General features: G+C 38.6%; 2 protein-coding genes across 8 annotated transcripts in view; both read left to right on the top strand.

The window, feature by feature from the left end:
- The window catches only part of Wnt2 (Wnt oncogene analog 2), a 40,553-nt gene extending 36,599 nt beyond the window's left edge, over positions 1-3,954 (top strand). For both annotated transcript variants that reach the window (XM_088035118.1, XM_088035115.1), the window contains exons 3-5: positions 2,515-2,786; positions 3,063-3,423; positions 3,469-3,954. In XM_088035118.1, coding sequence (XP_087891244.1) covers positions 2,515-2,786; positions 3,063-3,423; positions 3,469-3,620 — 785 coding nt within the window. In that variant the 3' untranslated portion in view covers positions 3,621-3,954. The remainder of the gene's footprint in view (positions 1-2,514; positions 2,787-3,062; positions 3,424-3,468) is intronic.
- Positions 3,955-6,195: 2,241 nt separating this feature from the next.
- On the top strand, positions 6,196-24,795 carry brp (ELKS/RAB6-interacting/CAST family member bruchpilot). 6 transcript variants are annotated; one of them, XM_088050263.1, is made up of 17 exons: positions 6,199-7,147; positions 15,495-15,644; positions 15,706-15,802; positions 16,006-16,061; positions 16,404-16,640; positions 16,818-17,144; positions 17,541-18,518; positions 18,565-18,717; positions 18,765-19,093; positions 19,149-21,261; positions 21,428-21,688; positions 21,736-21,920; positions 21,970-22,051; positions 22,317-22,799; positions 22,847-23,007; positions 23,055-23,202; positions 24,556-24,795. In XM_088050263.1, exons 1-17 carry the CDS (start codon positions 6,473-6,475, stop codon positions 24,658-24,660), a joined length of 6,540 nt encoding a protein of 2,179 aa, XP_087906389.1. In that variant the 5' UTR covers positions 6,199-6,472; the 3' UTR covers positions 24,661-24,795. The 6 variants fall into 6 exon arrangements, with proteins under 6 accessions (XP_087906393.1, XP_087906395.1, XP_087906389.1 ...); XM_088050266.1 differs by lacking the exon at positions 16,404-16,640 and having other exon boundaries at positions 6,200-7,147; XM_088050265.1 differs by lacking the exon at positions 16,404-16,640 and having other exon boundaries at positions 6,200-7,147; positions 16,006-16,085.
- The last annotated feature ends 1,140 nt before the right edge of the window (positions 24,796-25,935 follow it).

Raw genomic sequence — 25,935 nt, 5'->3', positions numbered from 1 at the left:
TAAACTAAAAAACCTAAATTTCAGATAAAATTTGATAAAAATATTCAAAAAAGTAAAAACCTGAAAATTAAAGATAGAAAATCCAAATTTTCCGTTTTTTGTCTAGTTTATCAGAATTTCAGGTTTTTAATAAATTGGTTTCTAACAGTTAAACCTTTTCATACTTTCAAATAGAATTATCAGATTCCAAGATTAGATTTTAAGACTAGAAATAAATAATAAGGTAAAGTTAAGAGTTTTGAAATGGAATATGTGAACCAAGAAGAACTATCGCAGAATTTAAATGTTAAGAAGAAACGCAGGAGAAAAGATGAAACACAAATTACAAAAAAAAAGATTTAATTTTTTCGATTATTAATTGGATAGTTTAAGCTCTTTGTATGTTTGCTTTCTAAAAGATGAAAACTGATATAAGAAACAATTTTTATCTTTTATTGCTTCTTAAGCACCATCATAAAAACCATTCACTCGCCTCTGAAAATAAATCACTCGAGCAATTAATCTCCCAAGCAAATCTTTCTTTTTCTCGCCACTACACAATATCTATAACATACCAAAGTATGAAATAAGATTCCATTTGCGCGATACCATCATTCCAGCGCCTCGCTATAAATAATAACGTAAACATATATTTTCCAAGTCATTCGTCTAAACGTTGCGGCGCCAAGAAAAGATGCATTTGCGGTCTCTTTTACTTACTTCTTCCGCTAAGTGAAACTTCTCGTTCGTGACACTAAGCTTCAAAATGAACAAGTGATTAATAAAAAAGGGGACGGTTCGACATCGTCTAGGATTAGCGAGTGTTTCCGTGTGGAAAGGATTTGTTTATGGACGTCGGCAGTTCTTGACTCCGGTTGCTATTTACGAGCGCTTCGGAGTCTTCAGCGCTTTGTGATCTTCTAGACGTGTACATATAAATGCGGTTCGTTCTATTACGCATTCCATATAAACTATCTTGTGTGCTTCGGAATAATAGCTGGTCTAAATCATAGCTTTGTTCGTGTGAGCTCTCTAACGCCCATTAAATAATTCTTTCTACGCAATGATGACTTCTCATTGTGCAGTGGTCAGTGGGAATAAAATACTGAAAGCACATTGTCATCCGAGGTAATGATGAGAGGGTGTAAAAATATACCAAAAAGTTCAAAATTTGCATTACTTGATAGATGAAATACGATGATGCAGCAGCCACGAGTATAAAGGACAATCAATTCCCATTATATTCCAAAAGTAATAACTCTCATCTTCTGAGCAATTACATTCGTTGCAGGGTCCTCTGCAGTGCATGGTGCATGCAAATTCGTATCTCCCCTATAAATTAGCCTCATTACGCACCATATTTATTACATACATACCCACATTAAAGCATTGCCTGGTCACCAACATAAATAACGATGTGCTTTTTAATTTGAATTTCTTCATTCCTACAGTTGCACTCTAAAGTTGCTTGTCTATAATAAGCTACGGCTGTAGATCATGATCTGCCTACCTGTCACTACTTTATTATGTTTCCTGCGACGTTCGCACGTTCTTCTTGTTTCTTGTTTCGAGCATTACGACCACATGGTAACAATTTAGATTAGTGTTGGCTTTCAATGCGGATTAGACAATGGATCTTGTTAAAATTTTAAAGGCGGGTTTTGGAAGGTCGAAGGAAAAAACTCAGTGTGGGCTGGCAGCGGTGACGACTTCTAGACGGATTGTAGACATTACGCACGTCTCCGGTTAATTAGCTGTCTGAAATTTATGGCTGATGCATCGATATGCCTTATTGGCGAACAATGGACGGCAGCCACTCACTGATATTTTTGAAAACTATACTGCAGGAGGATGTGACTAGAATATAAATGAAACGAGACCATCAACTGCTGCCTTTTTCAGATCTTCTGAGTTCTGATAGCTGCAAACACGATCAGATTAAAACCGAACGAGGCTCATACGCATTTTGACAAAACTAGAATAATAAGCAATCTACTTTTTATTTTTTCTCTGAATTTTTTATTGCTTGACAATAAAATAAACGCCGTTAAAATTTGGTGATATCAACAGTGGATCAAGCTACAAAACCAGTTCAGTGTTGCCACAGCCATAATTCATTATCAACATCATTTTTACTACCCTATTATTTTCTTAATATTAATTAATTCCATGCATTATTTATCACATGTTCGCCTATATCTTCATAATGAAGCCGTATTAAATCTGTCTAAACTACAATTTCCTGCTGGTAATCTCATTATACGTCCAATCCTAACAAAAATACAGATAATAAAAGCGTTGTGTTTGATTTTCACACGTGATATGATTTAATGATGTTGCATGAGATGGTAGGCGATATTATAAGCCCCATGGCGATGTGTACGCCAACACGACCATGATCCGAAATATACCCACGTGGTAAAATTTTAATTGACTTTATCGATGCCATTATTCTAATCTTAAGAACATTTATCGCATCATTTAAATATTACACTGAAGATTGATTTAGTTTGACTAAAACTCACCTTTTCTTAGGTTCCAGAGAAGCCGCTTTCACGTACGCAATTTCCAGTGCCGGAGTGGCCTACGCCGTTACGTCAGCATGTGCCCGAGGGAACATTTCCGCCTGTGGTTGTGCCCCTGGTCCAAGACCACGGGAACCGGCACCGTCCGGATGGAAATGGGGCGGCTGTAGTGTTGATATAAATTTTGGGATGCGGTTCGCACGGAAGTTCATGGACGCCCGAGAGCTCGAAGGAGACGAAAGAAGTCTGATGAACCTTCACAACAACAAAGCTGGTAGAAAGGTTGGTTTAGTTCTTTGTGTAAAAGTCCGGGAGGTGTCAATTAAAGAGTGGACGAAAAAGGGGCTGTCTGGTATATAAACACAGACTCCTGCAGCCAACACTCTCATTATCTGCACACCAATTTCACAAACCACTCCGACAATAAGTAGATTACACAAATCATCCGCTATTACTCACCAATAATGAGATATAAACATAGCAATAGAGAGTCTCCAGTAGCCCCAAGTCCTTCAACTCTTGTGCAGTTTGAAATTAACATAACACTTTCTCATGCAGGCTGTAAAAATGAGCCTCCTGACTGAATGTAAATGCCATGGAGTTTCCGGGAGTTGCACCATGAAAACTTGCTGGAAAACTCTCCCCGGGTTTAGACAAGTAGGTGATAATTTAATGAAGAAGTACTACAGAGCACGCCCAGTGACTTCAGCGTCGTCTTCTCCTGGCCCTCGAGGTATCGACTCGTTCCGAAGGCCTCGGAAGTACCACTTAGTGTTAAAGAAAGGCAAAATGGCAATCAAGAAGATACCGAAGAAGTCGGATTTGGTCTTCTTGCAGACCTCGCCGAACTATTGCGAGAGGGATCTATCAGCGGGGTCTTTAGGGACAGTTGGAAGAACTTGCAACAGAACCTCAAGAGGTAAGATTGGTGCTTGCTTATACTTTAACACAGTTTTGCTTTCAGGAAACGACGGATGCGACCTCATGTGTTGTGGAAGAGGATACAACACCCATCAATACACCAAAACGTGGCAGTGTAGGTGCAAGTTCCATTGGTGTTGCTACGTTGACTGCGACACTTGTAGTGAAAGAACTGAAGAATACACTTGCAAATAATTTGCTTTAATACTCGTTTTGTACGTTGGAATCAATAGGTAATCAGTAATCGTTTTTTTGTTGTTACCATGATTAACTACAGTTAAATCCTGCGGTATTTCTCATGTATATAATACTCTTTCATATTTTGTACTGTCGTATTTGTACAGTTTGTGTCGAAAAGTAGATGTAGATATAAGAGAGCGTAGACAATTTGACAGTTTTATTCCACTGACAAACTAACTAGGTGTAGACAGGTATTGAATACCTCCGCGGTAGTTGTAACTTATTTATTACAATTTTCTCTGTAACGTGTATTGAGCTTTGTATGATAGCAAATACAATTTTACAATTTTACGGCGAGTGTTCTTTCATCTTTTCCTTTTCCGCTACGCTCGTACATTAATTCGTGGTACAGTAGAACCTCGATTATCCGGATCTCTATTTTTCGAATGCGCGATTAACCAGATCACCGATTTTAAAAAAATAAATACGTGACGAAAGGTTTTTTGTTATCGCTCCGGATTACTGGTCTCACGCCAATAAAAAATGCGTGTCAAAGAGTTTCCTGGTATTGCTGGAGTATTTTTAAGAACGTTTTGTTTTTATGGCCAAAAGTGGTTCGAAAGGAGTACGACACTGTCGCTTTACTTAACTTCAAGCGAGACTTTGTCGTCAACAAGAGGAAAAATTGTACCTATCAAACAATTATAAAATATTAAAATAACTTAATACATAATATTTGTATTTATTTAACTTTTTTAATAATCCAAGTTTTGCATCATTTTTTGTGTTTTTTTCATATATTCTATTATCCTGATTTTCGATTATTTGGATAACCTCTGCAACAATTAGTCCGGATTTCGAGGTTCTACTGTATTATTATTAGAGTCGACTCTGCTTAATTGGGCCTCCGGGGAATTGGAACAAGCGCTTTATTGGGACATTTTAACTTGTGATCAATATTGTTCGTAATCGAGTCAGTCTTGTAAATTAATTTGTCGATGTGTCTTTGATAGATTCGTGCCTACTGACAGCTGTCAAATGGTTCTCAACTGCAATACCAAAAGTGGGCAAATAGCGTTGAAGGTGTTCATCCATTCTGTGCTTAACACCTTCCAGAATTTCTTTTGATCCTCTTTTGCCGCTAGATTTACCTATTTTCACAGTTTCGGTTGCCAAAGTTCAATGTCAGATCGCTAGTATGAATTGTCGATAGACGTACGGATTAATTTTCATAGATGACGCGATTACAAACAATAATGATCACACGATATAAAAGACGGAATCAAAGATGGGTAAAGTTTCTCCTCTTTATTGGAACAAAACATCGAATAATCGGAACATGATGTTCTGGAATTTCACATTTTCCGAGAAACAAAATATAAATCGCATTTTTCCAGAAACAAAATATACTCAACTAGACAATTAACGACAATATTGACAACATCATTTTCTTCGAGATTTTACTGATCTCCGGTTTATAGGGACCTTCGGATAATTGGGACAAAATACATTTTCCCGATGTGTCTATTAAGCGAAATCGATTAGACCGACTCTATCCGTATAAGAGGCCTGTTCGCTCCCTATTAAAACGGGTTTCCGTCTAGCAAGCCATGGACATGCGAATTGTGGCGTCACCTACCTGCTAATTCGAATAACTAAATTGTCAAATCTCCGCTGTCAATCATTTTCCGAATCGTAATTCATTGTTTTGGTGTCTCTAAATTCCTCTTTTGTGGTTACCAGCATTTCTCATCTTACAAACCAACCCTCTCTTGCGTCCCTTTGTCTTCGTTACTTCGTGTTCAGGACTCCACTTGACCTTGATGCCGCAGTTTAGAAGAAACGGTGGGTGCTGTGCCGTGTGCGTCTCGTTCATTTACATTTAAGGGGGTTGTTGATCAAGTACTTCGCCTTTTTTTCACTTTGGCTAACGCGGTTTTAACTATTGAGACCAAATTTCTTTGATCTTCATGGCATAGCATCACCCGATTACCATCCACAGATTGTTTCTTATTAAACGGTATCACTTTGTGGAATGCTTGTGTTATGTTGTAGAAAACCTCATGTATCCGTCGATTACTACCCCAAAATCCTCGCGAGTCCCACGCAGGGGGTTCTGTTTGTACTTCCGCACCGATAGCGGCTGTCAGACTTTCTCTTTGAACCCGCTTCATGCGCCTGGCGTCATCTTGCGTTCCCAATAATAGCGTAAAAGTGCCTATTTTCGATAAACATTGTAACTACTGGCGTAATTGACAAATCAACATAACCTATTTGTCTCGTTAGTGACAATGACTGTCCCAGTAGTAGTGGAAAATTTCACAAGACGGAGCCACAATCCGCACTTTTTGACAGGAACTTTTAAAAGGCCCGAGCGGACAGGCCAGGATATAGTCGGCCTTGCTAAAAAAGATAGAGTGGCGACATCTATCAGCTAGTGGCTGCAGTGAGCTTTTCTAAGAAACTGAATAAAGCTCACTGTTCATTGCGAAGTCTCTAGACCTAATTTTAGATTCTGCGCTTTGCTCTGGACCAAAATAGCATGCGTTTTATTAATCAAAAGTTTAATTTATAATTCAACAATTGCGTATATGCTTCATGTCTACTAAGACCTTATTTGGTGGAGTTGGTTCCTTGTAAATAAGAATTTGGACTGGAATAAAAAATAACTAGAATTTGGATGTGTGAGGGAATAGCAGTTCTTTTGCGTGCGGGGGTGTACAGTATATGCGTGTAGGAGTCGCGTGTGCGGTGCGCGCGTCGCTCTACGCTACACCCGTTCATTGATCAGAGCTCGGAACGGAAAGTAGAGTGCAAGAGTGGAGCGCGGACGACATCTTCAGTGCCCGTGAGTGACATGTCATGAGATGTCCCGAGACGCGTACGTGGGGGGCAGCCGGTCCCCGCGGGGCGTGAGACTGCCCACCGTGGACCGGTCCCCCAGCCGAGTGTACCCTGGCGGCAGCCCCCTGGGCCGCAAGCCGCTGCGGCAAACCCGATCCGGCAACAACTCCCCGGAACATTACTACCACCATTCGCCGTACTATCGCGACGAGGACCTCGGCAGCCCCATGCTTGAGGAGCGCGGCCGACCCGTGACCGTGGGCCCCGGACACCATCGGTCGCGGAGCGCCACCAGGCCCTCTAACCCCATGTCGGTGCGGTACCAATCCCTGGACCGCGGGCCCACCGTCGACCACGAGCGAGAGTTTCTGCCAATTAGAGATCGGAGAGACAGATCCCTTGATCGCGGCCTTTATTTCGACGATGAACCTTACAGCTCCAGGTCCGCGAGGCAGTCACCCACCTCGCATCAGCCCTTCATCGGGGAATTGCAACATCAAAATTCAGACCTACAGAGGGAACTTGGGAATTTGAAAAAGGAATTGGAACTTACTAACCAGAAACTCGGATCGTCTATGCATTCCATCAAGACCTTCTGGAGTCCTGAACTTAAGAAAGAGCGGGCGCTGCGAAAGGAAGAATCCGCCAAGTACAGTCTCATCAACGATCAGCTCAAATTACTCAGCAGCGAAAATCAGGTCAGTGCCACCAAAACTCTGCGCATCCAATATTTATGGCACAGCTCTGGAACTCATTCTAAAGACCTATTCTTACCCATAAACATACAAACCTTTTGACCTGTAGGCACCAACATCGCCAGCATTTTCACCCGAAATTAAAAAAAAAGTTTAATTCAATTCGATAAATTTTGGGCGCAAAAAAAACAAAAATGCGGATAACATTCTTAGCCTTAATCTTCACGAACTTGAATTTTCCAAGGCTACAAAAAGACTTTAATGCAACAGCCTCGCATTCTGGCGTGTTTCCAAAACTTTAATAAATGCACGGCATCTAAAGTCACATTATTTGGTGTTAAATCCACGATTAGTCTTTAATTTAAAGCCCCCCCATGCATCAAAAACAGAAGCAATCCGCGTCCACTTGCTTCAACTGTTTTGATATATCTCCAACTATTTGGATTTCATGGTCGTAGTACCACAGATGTGCTCGCGTTTAAAATAAACAAACGATTCGATGGAATGTGTAGAAATACAGCGATGAACTATTTTTTTTAATAATTTGATTTGCTGTAGTTCTATTGATAGTATAAATATCTGGTGATTTGTTTGTACGATATAATAATAATTATACACAAGGGAGAGAATATTTAGCCTAATATAGGCAACCCAAAAACGCTTTTCATTATCTATTTGTAGGAGTGAAATTTAATTTCACAGTTCCGAAGCAGAAGACATAATGAAATGTTCTCAAACTAGTAGTGAAAACGGAGCGATGTTAAAAAGCGGAGCGATGTTATATTATCTAAATATTTTATTTATAAAGAGGGAGGTCAGCAGTTTTCATTTGTACCGTCTCAGGTGCACCGCAAGATTTTATGAGCCACTGAGATTATAATCTTTGGAAATTCTAATTTTGTGACGGAGAATAAGATTAAAATTTACTAAAGTATAGCTTAGCGAAATTATTAGTGATTATTACGTTAATATATTCGTGTTTTACGAAATTAGAAAGGCATTAATGTAACAGTAAAATTTTACAATTCTATAAAGCGTTTCTAAATTCGTAATCCCAGTAACGATAGAATCTAGTTAAAATTTATAGTTGTGAGTCGTAAAATTGTTATGACAATACCCGACCCCAAAAGCTCAGAAACTTCAGAACATTTCACATTTCAGATCATGGTTAAATTGTTATTACCTGACATCCGAACTTCAAACAAACTGAAATTGCAGTTACGTTGTGAAATGTGTCTTGAAGTGTGTTGAACTAAAAATAATCTCAAACAGACAAAAACGGGATTTATCGTAAATCCACTAAACCTGCGATATTTACATTGATGATAACTAAAAACACACCATAATACCTACTAGGACAGCAATTTCCTCTCCCTCGAATAATTAATACCGACCTCCTCTAGCCAATCATCGCTCTGTGGTGTTTGAAACCTCATGGGAAAACCTCATGAATGTAACCCCCGCATCACATGAATTTTCGCAGTTTAATTCATGAATTGAACGTTTACATGCGTATAAATAACAACATCGATAGTTAATAAAAGCAGCTAAAACAAGATACAAGTCATCAAGGAAATATTAATGAAGGGAAGTCTTGGCACCGGTAGCTCCACACCGAGTTCCCTACAAACAAAATAAACTTCACTAACAGTGTTTACCAAGTTTGCAGTTCGATGTTTTTCATCAAAATATGAATAGTAGAGAATATTGATCGAGCGACCGAAAATCGCATCTTAATACGCAACGAACAGAGAAAAAGCTTCAATTTCACTGTAATGAATGCAGGAATTGGATGAAGCATCCACTGTCCAATTTATTTGACTGTTGTTCTGATAATTGAGAACTGAAAAAAACATGCGAAATGCCATTAATACCGTAATTGAGCTCATACACAGTTATCAAGAGATTGTTGAAAATTGATCAGTTGCCAAGAACTAATTGATTTGGTTACGCAACTGTGGACACATGTCAACTGATTTGTTGATTCGTACCTGTCAACAATCCAATAAATCTTTATTTTCATCAACTTCAATAGAAGGCTTTTGTACATTCTGTACATATTTAGAAATGAAGGAAAACATTCATGTTAATTTTAGATGTTACTTCGTTGTTTATGCTACTTGAAATTATGGTCTTAGAAAAACAAACCGATTTTATAAGATATTCAGGGTTAAGCTGGAACTTGTTGTGTTTGCTCACATTGTACGCAAATATTGTTGCAGAGTGATTTTAGAAAGAAATCTGATCTAATAAACGATTTTTTTAAATTGTTGGGAAAATGGTGGATGCGCCGAATTTAATTTTCTAAAATACTGAGGAAGAAAATGAGAGCATTAATAGTTCAAAAATGTCGAATAAAACGCAAAAAGTAATTTCATCCAAAAGCACTCAACTTCGTTATGTAAAAACGTCTTTATTGAAAGAATCAAATGGATTGAAATTTTTTATTTTGTCAAAATAATGGCCCTAAAGTTTCGCTTTTGGGGTTTCTAATTTTTATTAAAAGCTTCTTATGGAATAATTTATTGGTGGATCATATCATAACAGATGAAGAATAAATTAGTCGTGGGAGGACAAGTGAAAAATTACGAGGAGCGTTAAAATGTTGTGCAACGCGAGTTATCTTCAAGGTCAATGAAAAATTAGACATAATAAATTATGTATTATTAAATCCATTAATTTTTACTCTTTAAAACTTGAAAATATCGGAGATCCCAATTAAACACAAAACAATTAGGTAATTAACTTCCGAGAGTTTATTGATTTTACACTTTTTAAGTCATTAAAAACAAATTCCTGGGAAATTCTTTTCAATAATTTTGTTTGTCGCAGACTTTTATTTTCCACAGCTAATAAAATTAGCTTTTTATTAGAAACATAAATTTTCAGTGGTCAGTTAAATTAAAAACGTCTCGAGTTGAGAGATAAGTCTATCGTAAATTTAAATATTTATTTGCCTTTCGGTCAATAAAATCGCTGACCTGTTCATTGAACTTCATATTGGGAATAGTTTATTGTTGTCGCTTGGAGTTATTGTTATTACACAAACAAATGTATTTGAGTAATGAGTTTTGCTTATGCCGATTTGATTTCCCACTTATTCCTACCTGCACGTATTCATAATGATTTATAGTTCTATGAATACTGGAAAAGAACGCTAATCGCAATTTATAAAAGCGCAATCTACAGCTAATTTATGGCAGCTATCGTGTGATCTAATATTTTTCCACATAATTTATTTTCACTCAAAATTCGTGTAATGCGAACTCCCCAACAGGCTTCAGTGTTATCCTGCCCTGATTTACAATTTGAATTTGAATCGTTAATTACATTTTGGTTCCCTGCATGTGCGTCTCGTCTTCCCCGTTCTCTTAATGAATTACCCCTTAATAACACCCTCAATCGATCATTTTTCTGGGGAACCCCACGCACAGTGTCGGCTCAATAAAGTTAAGCACGTTAAAAATTTAATTAGCAATCTGAGAAACGAAATTAGCAGTTGAGAGTTTACTATTTATGCGTTGATTAAAATATTATATGCTTAGGTGAAAGTACGAAATTATTCACGTGAATTTAGGGTCTGCATATAAATTCTGAATGTATAAACGTAATTCACCAGTTCTTGGCCAAAGGAACGAGAACTTTTGGCAGATTATCGTAATAGATTACTTACTTGAATGACCTATAAGTTAACAGCTATTGTTAGCTCGGAATTATTATTAAATATTAAAAGTATCTGTACCAAGGACAGTGGAATTTTATTTGTCGCTCAAAGTGCGGAATAAGAAGAAAAATTAACTTCAATTATTGGGAACAGTAAACAGAGCTATTATTGTTCTTGGAAAATTTACAAAGTTGATGATTCCTTACGAGTGGTTTTTAATCAATTTAATTTAATTAATTCACACAAAATTTTATGCTCCAGGCTAGTTTCGAATTTGTTGAATGAAAATATAAATGTAAATAAATTAAGTCCGTTTGTTATAAACGTAATTACCAAATTTCATTCCGTGACAATTTATACTCAACTAATTTATTGTCCCATTAAAATTCTCACAATCTAATTTGTTGATTAATAATTAGGTACATTTAATTTCACAAAAATGTACTCAGTTTAAATTGGTTATTATTAATACGTAATAATTTAATATCATTGTCATATTGAAACAGTGATAGATTTTGGAAACTTTTGATGGAAACAGATTTAATCGAATTTGAGCAAGTTATAAGTTATAACATGTAAAGTGTTGCTGAAAGCAGGCTCCAAAAATTTCATATAAAACTTAGAACGTTATCGATTATTTAATTCCGACTCAATCGCCATAAAATTGAACCTAGTTTTCGCATAAAGAATCTGGAGGTGTTCTTAAATTTAATCGAAATTCCGGAATGTTGTACAAAATAAGATTTGCGCATCCACCATTTTTACATATACGTTAAATTTTTGTCTAGACAGGAGATTGGGAATTTCATCGGAGAGTGGTGTCATTGGAAAAGCCTATTGGAAGTCGAGACTGTGGCACCAAATTTTATGCTCGAAGAAAACCATGAACTACATGCACATAGCCCCAAATTGGGAGATCAATATTTTCCGGCTGCCAACGTGCACTGAACTGATTACAACGTGCATGATTACTGATAATAAAAATACAAATAAACGAGGAATTATTTTCATGCTGAAAGATAGTAAGGAGTGTTGATTTAGTTTTCTACATGATAAAGTTGCGTACCTAAATTTCAAAAAACTGTGAAGGTTTGCCATTAATTGTACCGGCATTGGCACCATTTCTCCATAGTCGGTACGAAATTTCCAAACATCCGCGCGAGTAATTAGGACCGTGGTTTTCATTATCAGTCATCTAAAACGTACACGTTCTGGCTTTTTATGCCCATAATTTAAATGAATGTTTGTATAAAACTCTACTTAGCCACAAATAGCCAACCCGTGTCTCTCTCATTAAAACGAACCAATTATTAAGTTTGATGCTCCAAACTGGCTTTTATTTCGTTCTTCCGATTATTGAGTGGTTAAGTTATCTCTCATGTAAAACTTGTAACTATAGCTCGGGAAATTAAATTCCTTCAAATTCATTACAGATTATTCAAGTCAAAACATGGCCACTTTCAAACTTGCAACAATTATTAAGCTAATAATTCTCCATTAAACCTAAATGGAATTTTAATTGGCTGGAAGTTTAAAGGTACATTTTCCTCTTTTCACGAGATTCGGGAGAATTTAATAGGGGTCGTCGAGATTTTTGCGAGTTTATTAGTTTGTTCTGAATACGCTCTATAACTGTCGAACAGACGATTTGACGTTTTCATTATCGTTGTGTTATTATTACACTGACGATATAGTATACCGAACTGTTACCATTACTGTAATCTACTAATCCACTAATAAATGGAATTAATTTATCATTTGAATTAGACCTTTCAATTCTGCATGATAAAATGACTAATAATATTTATAAAAGCGCACATTAGGTATACAGACATATGTTTTTTTTCAAATCCGTTTCAACAAAAATATTTATGTTAATATTGCATAACATTTGCAAAAGCTTTAATTTGTAACGTGCGATAAACAGAAAATGTAATTTTCCCCTGTCAGTTGAAACGTTTATAAAAGCAACGTTTTTCAACTCAGATTTTAATGTAAGCTAACTATTTTATCATTTCTGGTTTTTAGACGTTTAATCAGACTGTTTATTCTTCTCAACTCCAGTAATATTCGGATAAAATCTACAATCTACCGGTAAAAACCTTCAAGAACATCAAAGCCGAAAGATCAGATTCTCAGATATGGCGCATCCGCCATTTTTACTGCAATTTTAAAACGTTGTGTGTGGATAAATTAGACGTAAATCCTGAATAAAATTTAATTTTAGCCCCGATTGCTATAAATTTAACCCTTCATTCATAGACTAACAAGAAATTCCAATTAGATTTCGCGTAAATCCAACGTTGAAAATTAACTCTGAACTTTTGAGTTCGCATTCGTTCTTATAGTTTTATTCTTTAAAATATGCGGGGATCGATTTTCAGTCCATTTTAGTAAAACAACCTGTCACTTCTCGGACAAAAGTACAATGAAGAACGAATTTAAAACTTCCAACTTTGGGAAATATGCTCCGGAATATTTGACAAGTTTTACCGACTTGGTCACTCCATTTTCTCTTAAGAGAATTGTCATTTTATAAACCTTTTAATGTGAAATTTCTCTCGCCACATTGTTTAATACCGTCCGCTATTTTAAGAAAGCGAAACATTTTTAAAATAGCACGCATTAAATCATCGAGCAGTTCAAGCGACTGTCATAAAAATAGCACAGAACATTGATACATGTTATGGAACGTGACCTTTATTTCCAGCGATCTGCTTTTAATCTACTAAATTAATCTTGTGCCGAGAATTACTTAAACAGAACCTAAAAGGTAGTTGTTTACCTTTGGCTAAATAAATTCAGCGTTTGTAAATATGTCTTCATTACATTGTCTGTTCATTTATCCAACGATACGGGTCTAGTTAAAACCTGCAAATATTCGCAGCAATAAAGTTCCGTGGATAAAAATCACAAAGGCGGAACTTGCGGGAGATCCGTGCAAACATTTCTGGGGCCCCAAATTTTGTACATAAAAGGCAGAAGATCGTAAAATATTTTATATTCACGATGAAATGTCTTATGTCGGCAGCCGTTGAAAAGTATATTTTAAAATGTATGTGCAACTTATTTAACATTTAACTGAGGAGTTATAACATTACAAAGGTGGGCAAAGAAGTTTCTTCACGTCGTAAACTCGTGAATATCGCCTTGCGAAAAAATCAAAGGTATTTTGGTAGCACTGAAGAAATGAAAATCCAGCTATCACACGTGATCAACGCATTTGCAGATAAGATTTCCAGTTCATTGAATGGTATCGATGGATTCCGTTCATGAAATGCCCGTTTTGCTGTTAAAGTACGCATGTAATTAGACTCTCTATTCTGTAATTATGATGAGTGAACTGTTAAATTGTCCTTGCCTGCTCAACACTGGAAATTCAGTAATAACTGTGCCTTTAACAGAATCAGCTCAACTTTATATCTTTCGATAACAAGAGCCATAAACCTTGAGCATCGTTCAAATCTTTACGATTTCTCACTTGAAAAAAACGGTCGAGTTAATTACCGTGTCACTGGTTCGGAACTGTAGTAATCACAGTTTTTTTTTAATTCTGTGTGCATTTGTCGATCAATAAACAAGGTCGTCGACCGAACCAATCCGGGAGACTTTACTACGTTGGCCTACAATTTCTTAACCAGCGAAGTTCAATGCACATTTCCTGGCACATCCTGTAAATTAATAACTTCGAATTTTGTCGATATTTGTGTATTGATCACAGTATTTATAGCAACTATTCAAAAATTCATCAAAAGGACAATTACAACTAATCGAATAAAGCAAAGAATGGTCAATTAAGTCATTTTGGAATATAATCGATAAATTGCTTTCTTAGGCCTTACAACTTGGCGTCAGTGTGCTTGCAGTGGCGTACGTCAATGACCTACTTATAAAAGCTTGCCTGTCTCCGTTACTGATATCGATCCTTTCATACTAAACCGTAATAGTGACTACCCTTTCATTTTTATATTTTATGTGTGACCTCTGACTTAACACAAGTGTTTGTTTGCATTTCCAGCGAACAGGAAACCCCTCGCGCGGGCAAAATCTGATTCAACGTATAAATAAAAGCCTTGTTTCCGAGCTGGCGCGGGAATTTACGCTGGAATTTAATTCAAAATGGGTCATTTATTGGAAGATACACGAAATAAAAGCATTCTTTTAAGTTCGCTACTACAATAGATTTTTTTATTTATCTTTGCGTCGACGCAACTTTTCGACTGATTGTGATTTTGTGTTTTCAAATTGTCAAGTTTAAGACGGACGCTTCTGTTTTTAAATTAATTTCCTAAGCCTTGTTTTCGAGTCGCCGTGGAATTTACGCTGGAATTTTATTCAAAATGGATCATTTAGTGGAAGATACACGAAATAAAAGCATTCTTTTAAGTTTTCTACTAAAATAGATTTTTTTCTTTATCGTTGCGTCGACACAACTTTGCGACTGAATTTTGTGTTTTCAAATTGTCAAGTTTAAGAGGGACGCTTCTGTTTTTAGATTAATTTCCTAAAAGCGTAGCTTTCATAATAAAACGAGCACACGAAAAACACATTTGCTGAAACAGCAGTGAAAATAAATAAATGTCTGGCGATTTATTTTTGGTGTCTAGAATAATGCACTGAGCAGTGAAAAATAGAATATGAGTATTTAGAGTATTTAAGTAATTCGTTAAAGAATAATTTTTTCAGAAACAAGCGATGTTAGTGCGTCAATTAGAAGAAGAACTACGAATGCGGATGCGGGGTCCTAGTATAGAAATGCAACAGCAGATGGAAGCTTTGTATCAAGAGAACGAGCATTTAACACGGGAGATAGCAATCCTTCGCGATACAATAAAGGTATTGTAAAAGAATAGATGTATGAGTGTGAAAAAATATGTCTGTTTTATGTGTGAACTAGGAATTGGAGCTCCGTATAGAAACACAAAAACAAACTCTCCAAGCTCGTGATGAGAGCATCAAGAAGCTTCTGGAGATGCTCCAGAATAAGGGCATGGGTGAGTGGTTTTCATATGTGTTCTATCGCTGCTTGTCCCTGCACAATCTGTTCTCTTGATTTCTTCTGATGGCGGCGCTCGGGGAAGTCTTGCATAGTTACAGAGCAAAACACTTAGCATTGGCACACGTAGCCGGAGAGGTGTCTGGCTTGAAAGTGGTGAAGGTACTTGGACTAATCTCTCGGGTGTTGGCTCTGTTCCAGGTAAAGAGGAAGAAAGGCAGATGTTCCAGCAAATGCAGGCCATGGCCCAAAAGCAGGTGCTTATCACTCATTGTAATTTAGTAAGACATCTTGTCGAGTGAGTGTGTGTGATTGTATTTAGTCGTAATTCATCTGGCACATAATCAAGATACAACCTCAGACTCATTAAGCATGTTCGATGTTTCCATATGGCTGTATCATACCACACCTAACCGAAAGCGAACCTTTCACTGCCCAGTTTTGTCAAAATTAAGGTTGTGGTGCATGTGGCGCGGGGCTTAGATCTAAGAGGAGCAGGTGGAGGGAGGTCTTGATCATGTGTCGGTAACGGTGGGTGGTAAAGCGAGCGAGCGAGCGGTCGGCAGCGCAAGGCTTGTGACCGCTGCTTCCCTGTGCAGGAGCTGCAAGCCGCCAACGAGACGTTGCGCGTGCTGCAATCGCAGCTGGAGCTGGTGCCCTCGCCCTCCAGCAGCACGGTAAGGGTGCTTCTGGATACGAAAGACGCTAGAATAGCGACTCTGGAGCGCGAGGTCAACCTGCTCGAAAGCGAGGTGGAACGGCTGGGCGGGGGCACCCTTCCTCTCCTACCGTCAAGTACCGCGGACATTCCTCAGGCTCTTCCATTTAAGCGACAAGTAAGTTTTCTGTTAAACGATGTGCAGATCGGGAAGGATGGCGCCGTTATTGGTAGACTGTAACTAGCTGTAAAGACTCTCCGGCCGCTTGGCGCTGAGTTCAGTTTTACCACCTCACTGTCTCTCGGCACGCATGTGTCCCGCATGGATAGTGCATGCCTCCGCTCATGTGTGCAGCTGGACGAGTTCCGGGTGGAGATCCAGCGACGCGACCAGGAGATCCTCGCCATGGGCGCCAAAATGAAGACTCTGGAGGAACAACACCAGGACTACCAACGTCACATTGCTGTTCTGAAGGAATCTCTCTGCGCCAAAGAAGAACATTACAACATGCTCCAAACTGATGTCGAGGAACTCCGCCAGCGGCTAGAAGAAAAAAACCGACACATCGAAAAGAAAACCCAACAACAACAGCAGGAACGGGGCAGGTGCGCCGCCGAAATCGCCGAATTTAGAGAGCACATGGACATCAAGGATCGGAAAATCAACGTCCTCCAAAGAAAGGTAAAAGAAGAAACAACGACCAATCTTCTATCACTTCATTTTTTTTGTTTTTTTTCCGATTTTTCATTTTTTTTGGCGTCAATTTACGATGTGAGGGCTGTACTGGTTCTAAACGACTTTTACCACAAAGCAGGCACCAGTTTCTTCTATCAGTTCCGTTGAAATTATACTTATCAAAGACTGAGCGCATCCACCATTTTTGTTTGAAGGGTTAATTTTTGCCCTAGAACCCTCCGAGTCAGTTTTTATTCCGTAAAAGTCTCTTGGAACCCCACGGCTCCGTTTTCTTCCAATTTTTAAGTTTGGTGTGCCTGCGTATGTTTTTAGTTTGATCAAGGTGTTAGTGTTGGTGTTCATCAATCGCCATTTTCTTTATCATTCGTTAACCAAACACAGGTCGAAAATTTGGAAGATCTTCTGAAAGAAAAAGATAACCAAGTGGACATGGCCAGAGCTCGGTTATCCGCTATGCAAGCTCACCACTGCTCTTCCGAAGGTGCTCTATCAACTTTAGAGGAAGCAATCGGTGATAAAGAAAAGCAAATGAACCAATTACGCGAGCAAAGAGATCGCGCAGAGCAAGAGAAACACGAGGAACGAGAATTGCACGAGCGCGAAATAGCCGAGTATAAGATGAAAATTCACGCTTTAAACAGCGAGGTAGAAAAACTGACGGCTCGATTGGAACGAGCTCAGAACGACAGAGACCGCTTGGAGTCGAAACTAGAAAGCTCTCAATCAGAACTGGGTAAATCTAAAGCAGAATTAGATAAAGCTACGATCGAAGTAGGACGCAGCGGAGCCGACTGGGAGCAAGCCAGACAAAGACTAGCAAGATTAGAACTAGAAAATGAACGGCTAAGACAAGATAACGAACGGTTGCGTCAAGATGCGGAGCGTCCGCAGACCACGTTTGGTAGAAACACGTTTAGCAGCTCGCATGAATTGGATCGAGCGCAGGAACGTGTGGACAAGACCTCCTCCGACTTACGAAGGTGTCAAGCAGAGTTGAGAGTGACACAAACTGATGCTGAAAGAGCGCGATCGGAAGCCACAGGGCTGCAGGAAAAATTGGAAAAGTCGCAGGGGGAAGTGTACCGCCTCAAGGCACGCCTAGAGAATTCACATCAAGAACAAGACAGCCTTCGCGAAGAGCTGGAGAGAGCTCAATCTACCACCGCCAGATTGCATGCAGACAAGGACAAAGCGTATGCAGAATTGGAGAAGGCTCGAGAAGAGTTGGAGCGTCTACAGGCGACCTTGGGAAAGGCCAATTTACAGCAAGACAAATTACAGAACGCTCTGGACAAGGCACAGACGGAGGTAGACAAGCTGCAAGAAAGGTTAGACAAGTCAGCTGGGGAGACCAGAAGAGTAAGTTAACTTTTGAGCGACAACTCTTTTAACTCTTGAGTTTCAGATACAACTGGAGAAAGAAAAACTAGGATTCGACTTAGAGAATATCCAATCGCAATTGGACAAGGCACTAGGCCAGTCTGCTCGTATTCAGAAAGACCGGGAGACCGCCCAGTTAGAAGCAGATCGTCTTAGGGACAAATACGAAAAGTGCCAGGTAAAAGGAAAAAAACGATTTTTACCACTTCTAGCTTCTTTTTCCAGCTAACAGTAACTCGCCTTCAGAAAGAGAAAGATGCATATCAAGACGATTACGAAAAACTGAAAGAAAAGGTTGAAATTCAACTGAACCAAATTAGCAAGGCGCAAAGAGAAAAAGCCGACATTGAACACGAACTGGATGTCATCAAAGAAAGATGGGATAAAGCGCATATGCAGCAACAAAAACTACAAATCGAGAGAGACGACGCGTATACGGAAATAGACATTCTAAAAGAGAAATTGGACAAAGCAATATTCGCGTCACAGAAGGCAGTCGACGACAGAGAAAACATGCATAAAGAGTTCGAGAAAGTCTTAGAAAAATACGATCGGTAAGTTACTAAAATTAGCCCTGTTAAATTACAATTCCCTCCGCAATTATTTCAGATCCCAGAGCGATCTCTACAGAATCCAAAACAAGCTCGAGACAGTCCAAGCCGACAAAGACCGTTTAGAACTAGAAGCAGAAAAATTACAACTCCTAGCCACGAAGACGCGCGAAGACCAACGCAAAGTCCAAGAAGAACTGCAAAGGACTCAAGAACTGTACGACAGAGCTTCCATCCAACTCAGTCGAACAAAAGAAATGGAAGAAAAATCCAAAGAGGAACTTGAACGTTTAGGTTTAGACCTGGAGATGGTCCGCGACAGATACGAGAAAACTCAGATCGAACTTCGAAGATTACAGAGCGACAAAGATAAATTCCAAGCAGACAACGAACGGCTCCAGTACGAAGTGGAACGCGCCCACGCACAAAGCGGGAAGGCACAAGCAAGCTACGAAAAGAGCCAAGAAGAGATTGCGCGGTTACAAGTTGAACTAGAGAAAGCTCACGATAAGCACGATAAACTACAGAATGAGTTCAGAAAGATCGTCGCGGAGTACGACGCTTTGCGGGAGAGCAACACTGGAGCTGCGAGGTACTCAAAATATGATAGAGAAGATAGGAGGGAAGAGAGTGATCGGTTGAGGGCGGAAGTCGAGAGGTTGAGAGAAAGGTTAGATAAGACACTCACTGACTTAGATCGGTCACGGAAAGACTTAGCTTTAGCTGAAAGCACTAGAGGTAAATACACTTATGAGCAAGAGAAAGAAAGAAGTGCTGAAATGGAGAGACTCCGAGATGACCTGCAAAGAACTATGAGCAGTAATCAGCAACTAGAGACCAAGTACCACGAAGTCACCATGCAACTAGAACTCGCACGACAAGAAGTCGCTAAAGTCTCAGGAGGACAAGACAAGCAACGCCACGAACTAGAACGCGCCGTGATCGAATGCGAGAAACTAAGAGACAGACACGACAAGCTGAAAATGCAGATCGAGAAATACGAGAAAGAAAACGAGAAACTGAGACTCGAGTTGGCTCAAGCTGAGCGTCGTCAGACTCTTGCTGCCGACAAGTTAAGAAACGACGAACGGTTAGAAATTGAGAGGCTGAAAGAGAAACTAGAAAAAGCCATCCAAGCCAGAGACGCGACGGAATTAGAAGCAGGTCGCTTAGCGCAAGAACTTGAGAAATCCCAGATGCACTTAGCGAAGGCCCTCGAAACTAACGAGGCAACTAAAATCGAGTTTGAGAGGATGGCCAACGAGTTGGCTCGCATGCATGAACGCATCGAACGGGATAAGTTGGATTGGAAAACAATGGAACAAGAACGAGACGTTTTGCGAGCTGAATTACAACAAGTCAGAAGTGGAATGGACACGCAGAGACGAACGTCGGACCACAGAACACAAGAAACAATAGTGAAACTCCAACAAGAACTAGCTCAAGCGTCCAGAGAACGAGAAAAGATGGCCTCGATGTTAGACAAACAAGGCCGACAAGGAGACTCCATAGAAAAACAGATCATCAAGTACGAAGCAGACATCAAGCAGTTGACGATGGAGCGGGACCAGCTAGTGATACAGTTAGAAAAATCCCAAGACATGTTGATGAACTTCCAGCAAGAACTCAACCAAAGCGAGGCTGAGCTCGAGAAACACAAAGCAGAAGTGGGGAGATTGAAAGCAGAGCAAAAGAAAATGTCGCAAGATATGGAGCGCGGGACTAAAGACATCCTCGAGAACAGAGATAAAGAAATTTCGAAGCTCCAACAACAACTTGTGGCTGTTCAAAAAGAACGAGATGCGCATAAACAGAGAGCTGAAAAGGCTGAGAAGAGATTGCAAGAGTCGGGAGCACGTGGCGATTCCGAATTGGAGCAATGGAGGAAAGTCGTGGAACAAGAAACCAACAGAGCTGATCAAGCTGAAAAGACAGCACAAGATCTGCAGAAGAGAATTCAAGTCATGGAGAAGCAACTCCAACAGCAGTTGCAACAAATGGCACATTACCAGAAAGAGAAAGGAATTCAACCCGCTGCTGATGATAAGGAAACGGCGAGGTTACGGAAGGATCTAGAAAAGGCGATGACGGAAATTAAGAACAGCACCACTGAGAAAGAACGTCTCCAATCACAACTGGAGATGTTAGTACAAGAATTGGAGAGGAACCAGGTTGGTACAACAGTAACAGTAACATTGGTGTTGTATATTTTACAGTTATTATTTTTTTATCAATTATATAGTTGTTTTATTTTAACACGTAACTCCTGCTAATGCCCCATTTCCTTCATTTCTTATTCGTATTTATCAGTTATGTACAGCCGTCCTTGAATTTTAGCTCGAATTACACGAAACTACGAAGAAGATGCAAAATATGGGCCCCCAGAGAGGCCCTGAAGATGTATCAGTACAGAAGAAGCAAATTGATGACGAAAGAAAACGATTGGACGAATATAAGCGACAGGTGGAAGACCAAAAGAAATCGGTAGATAGTAAACAGAGGCAAGTGGAGGAGAAAGAACGCGCCTTGACCGAACTAGACAAGCAACTGAAGAAGAGGAAAGAACAAATGGACCAATTAGAAATTTCTTTACAAAAAGTAACATTTCAATTTTCTGAAATTCAAAGTAAATTGTTCGTTTATAGGCGGGTGGAAGCGCAGCCGCTGCCGGAGAATTGAATAAGAAGCTAACTGAGGCCGAAAAAAATCTAGAAAAAGCCCAAGAAGAGGCGAAGAGATCAGCAGCCGAAATGGAACGACTACTTCAGCTAGTGCAGATGAGTCAAGAAGAACAAAATACGAAAGAGAAGCAAATAATGGACTTACAACAGTACGTTTACTTTACCAAAGTTGTTTTGATAATAATGTTGGTTCTTTAGGGCGCTGAGGGCTGCACAGGCCAAACTAAAGAGCCAACAACAAATGAATGCACAACTAGAAGAACAGAGAAAGAAAGAGGAGGTGAGACTCATTCTTCAACAAAACTACGAACTAACATAATTTCTTTTCTTGCTTTCTAACACGGATTCGTACGTACATTTGTTGTGTTTGTTTAGGCGGGTCCTGCTGGCTTCCTCAAAAGCTTTTTCTAGTCTTTTCAAACTTATTCATACACTACAATGTTGCCTCATTCCTGTTACCACTTATTAACCTACTTAATTTGAGCATTAATGCTTTGTCCTTTTGTATAGTGTTAACGTGTTTTGTTGATTTTGTATACAATTAGGTGAATAAAGACGAGGGTCTTGTAATTTTCGATTTGCAAGAAAAAGATGCCAATTCTGAGTTAAAAGAAGAACTCTCCTCCAAACAAGAGTACATTGTTGAGCTAGAAAACACGTTGGATTCGTACGAACAAGCAATGAAAGAGTACAAAAACGAGATTCAAATCCTCGAGACGAAACTAGAAAATAAAGAGTCCGTAATCAACGATCTTCATAGCAGTTGTGTCAAAGTGGATGACATGGGACGACTCCAAAAGGAAATCGATCAAAAATCAAATATCATCTTACAACTCAAAGAACAACTAAAAGAGTTAAAGAAAGGTCCCAACAATGAACAAGTGGAAGAACTTGAGAGAATAACAGAAAATAAGGAGATGAGAATCAGCGAGTTGGAAGATGCTCTCAGGGAAAGTATGATGATCTCTACGAAGAGGGAAGCGGTTTTGCTGCAAGAAGAATCAAAAAGAAAACAAATACTACAAAAGGTAACGAATAACTTTTATTTTTTAATTCCCAACATATTTTCTGTTAGGTAACAAAACTGGAGCAAAGGCTTTTGTCATTGCAAACTGCTCAAGCAATGCGTTGTCATTCCTGTCGTCCGTATGTCTCTCGGATGACAACACTTGAATCAAAACTTTCACAGCTTATTGCCGAACGAAAACAGCACCTCCAAGAACTTGCCCAAATGAAGTAATTTTATTTAGTGTTAATTTTTTTGATTAAACAAAGTGTTACAGGAGGGAAGCGCTGGAATCTGCAATTAGTGAGAAAGATGCACATTTAGCTTTATTGGAAATGACAGGTATAAGAAGTGCCAGGCAAGCTGACGAAGCCGACCGTCTTCGAATGGATAAGCGCAGACTGGTAGAACGACTTAAAAAAGAGGTAACAGTAACCGGCGAGGTTTTGTGCTGGAGAAGTGGACGTTTTCTTTCGTTGCGTTGGGGATAAGAAGAAATATTCTTCACTGAAATCTGTTTCTCTCTTTAAACAGATGTAATCAATAAGAAAATGAACGGACGTCGTCAGATACAAGCTTTCCAGAAAAATTAAAAAACGTTTTTGAAAATATTAGAAATTGTGGTTCCGATAATTTTGTCATTTTTAAAAATTTGTGTTTTTTTTTAATTCTTTGGACATTTGGGAAAATTTTCATTTCCTTGTTCAAATAGATGTCTTCTACAAGAAATGAACGCACTTCTTTAAATTATAGATTACCACAGAAATTAAACATTTTTGAATTTATATTACTTTCAATAATTTTGAAAATTTATATTTTTCTTACTTCTCTGGATATTTGGGGAAATTTTTCGTTTCTCCATTAAGACAGACATAATCAACAAGAAAATGGACACATCGTCAGATTCAAGTCTTCCACAGAAATTACAAAATGTTTTTGAAAATATTGGAAACTGTGCTTCCGCTAATTTTATCTTATTTTAAAAAATTCGTATTTTTCTTAATTGTATAGACATTTGAGAGATTTTCAAATCTTTGGTTTGATAAATGTTTTCTACAAGAATCAAACGCACTTCTTCAAATTAAAGCTTACCACAAAAATAAAAAAAAATTGAAGTTACGTAAATTCCTATAATTATTTTGGTTCAATTTAAAAAATTTTTTTTAATTCTCTGGATATGTGGGAAATTCCTTGTTTATCTACTTAATCCGATGTTGTAGATAAAAAATGGAGGCACGTCGTCATATTCAAGCTTTCCACAAAAATTAAAAATTGTTTTTGAAAATATTAGAAAATGTGATTACGCTACTTTTCATCATTTTAAAAAATACATATATTTTGAAATACATATTTGTTATTAAAAATAATCGAGTTAAGACAAAAAAACGGTAGCCAATCTCGAAGCAGAACAGTATTTGAATATCGGTAACTATGGACACCTACTACTATTCATTGGTCAGATGAACATAACACTGTCGTTGCCTAGGATATTTTACATCATCTCTAGAATAAGCTTCCGGGATTGGTTGTTAAATTTTTATCCTTTCTCGAATACTATTAAACTTAATCAATTTTTGTTTTGAAATTTACCATTTGCAATGCTGTCGGCATCCTCCCTTGCTATATGGGTAATGAGTTCTGGGCAACTGTATACAGAATACAGAAATTGAAAGTTACATAAAGAAAGGATTGGCCGCTTATCTGGTACATTTTTTTCCGTAATTTATAGCAGCATGAAAATAAACAAAGAAAATGCAATTGAGTGTTATTTGTTTCAGACTGAGTTGAGTGTTTCATTAAACGAGACAGACGAAGACGAAAATTTCTTTAATTTCCTCGACGAAGAAGAAAAAGCTCAAGAAGATTCCCTTGACACCACTTGAACTCGAACGAACCAAAGAATCCATTGATCTCAGCAATAAGGAGTATTTTTAGGCATCCATCGGTTGCCGCCATTATTACAGAAGCACTGCCTGTAAACTTGTATTAAGTACTACATAAACATTGTGAATGTGTTAGTTTATTATTGTTACCTGTTCGAGTTTAGACATGACAATAATTAATGGAATGGGGCAGAATTGTTTTCGGTAGTTCGGTTGTGTTAAAACGTTTGCCTTTGTCGGTAAAAACTTTGATCTAAGCGGAATACAACTTTTGTGAATTTGTTTAACTGCATTGTTTTGTGCTCTCTTGTAAAGCGGCTATAATTTTTGTATTGAACTAATTTTATAAATTGTAAACTATCTGCGATGCGGCCGACCCGAGTCCGATTACGTTAAGTGCGTGTATGTGTGAATTTCAGCTACCTTTTGCGGCTTCCCCAAGTTAATAGATAGATGTTAATTTCAACATTCCTCGCGTTTTCACATTCCGTTCTTCGAAGCCAGCAAAAGGTGACACTTTGCGCCTCCTGTTGGTTCTTTGAGTACAAATGTATTTCTTCACGCAAATACGTATACATTTGTCATCAAAACGTTCGGAGTAATTTCAAATGCCTTGTATATCAATTTGTATATTCATTATCATATCATAGGCCGAGCAACACTGCCATCTCGTGCCATTATCATAATACAGCGTCTGAGAGTCCCTGTATATAAAACGCCCAACCAGCTTCTCCACGTTGTGTCTATCCGTCGTAGCCGTAGACTGAGTAGATAGACGAGAGACCAAGTGCGCAAACGCACATTTAATTAACTCTTCATTAATTCTCTTCCGTGTCGCTTTTAGAACATCTACTGGTTGGGCGACAATGCGGGTCAATTCGTTTTTAATCCGGCCCGCATCTTTAGGAGCACGCGGGGGTCAGCGATTCTTCACTCCTCTGCAATTTCTTGTCCATCCAAAGTCACTTGGAGGTTTCCTATCCAAGAGTCGCAGACCAAAGCGCCCTAAATTTTGTTAAGCGAATTTAACTTTAATCTCTAATAAAATTTCATCCTTCAGTGTTAAAATATACTATGGCAAATATTAAACTAAGCACAATAAGTATGTAATAACGGTTATGATGTATAGTTAGGGTAGTCACTTAAATAATTTCATCAGAGGTTTTGATGTACATAATGATTTCGTTTCGTTCTTAGATCTTGAATTAGTTCGTACGAAGACAACACCACATTGTCTGCTTCTGATGTGTTACGGTTGCTTTTCTTGTCGCACAC

The sequence above is a fragment of the Gnatocerus cornutus genome, chromosome 1 (assembly GCF_029298725.1).
Source record: "Gnatocerus cornutus isolate USDA-ARS CGAHR chromosome 1, icGnaCorn1.1, whole genome shotgun sequence".
Classification (NCBI taxonomy): Eukaryota; Metazoa; Arthropoda; class Insecta; order Coleoptera; family Tenebrionidae; genus Gnatocerus; species Gnatocerus cornutus.
This window is presented reverse-complemented; position numbering and strand designations above follow the sequence as displayed.

Excerpts from the sequence above, each read along its gene's own strand:
- brp (XM_088050263.1), top strand. The coding sequence starts at position 6,473 with ATGTCCCGAGACGCGTACGTGGGGGGCAGCCGGTCCCCGCGGGGCGTG. Across the intron at positions 18,519-18,564 it reads CAGCTGGGGAGACCAGAAGA|ATACAACTGGAGAAAGAAAA; the intron begins GTAAGTTAACTT and ends CTTGAGTTTCAG. Across the intron at positions 21,262-21,427 it reads AAGAATTGGAGAGGAACCAG|CTCGAATTACACGAAACTAC; the intron begins GTTGGTACAACA and ends CTTGAATTTTAG.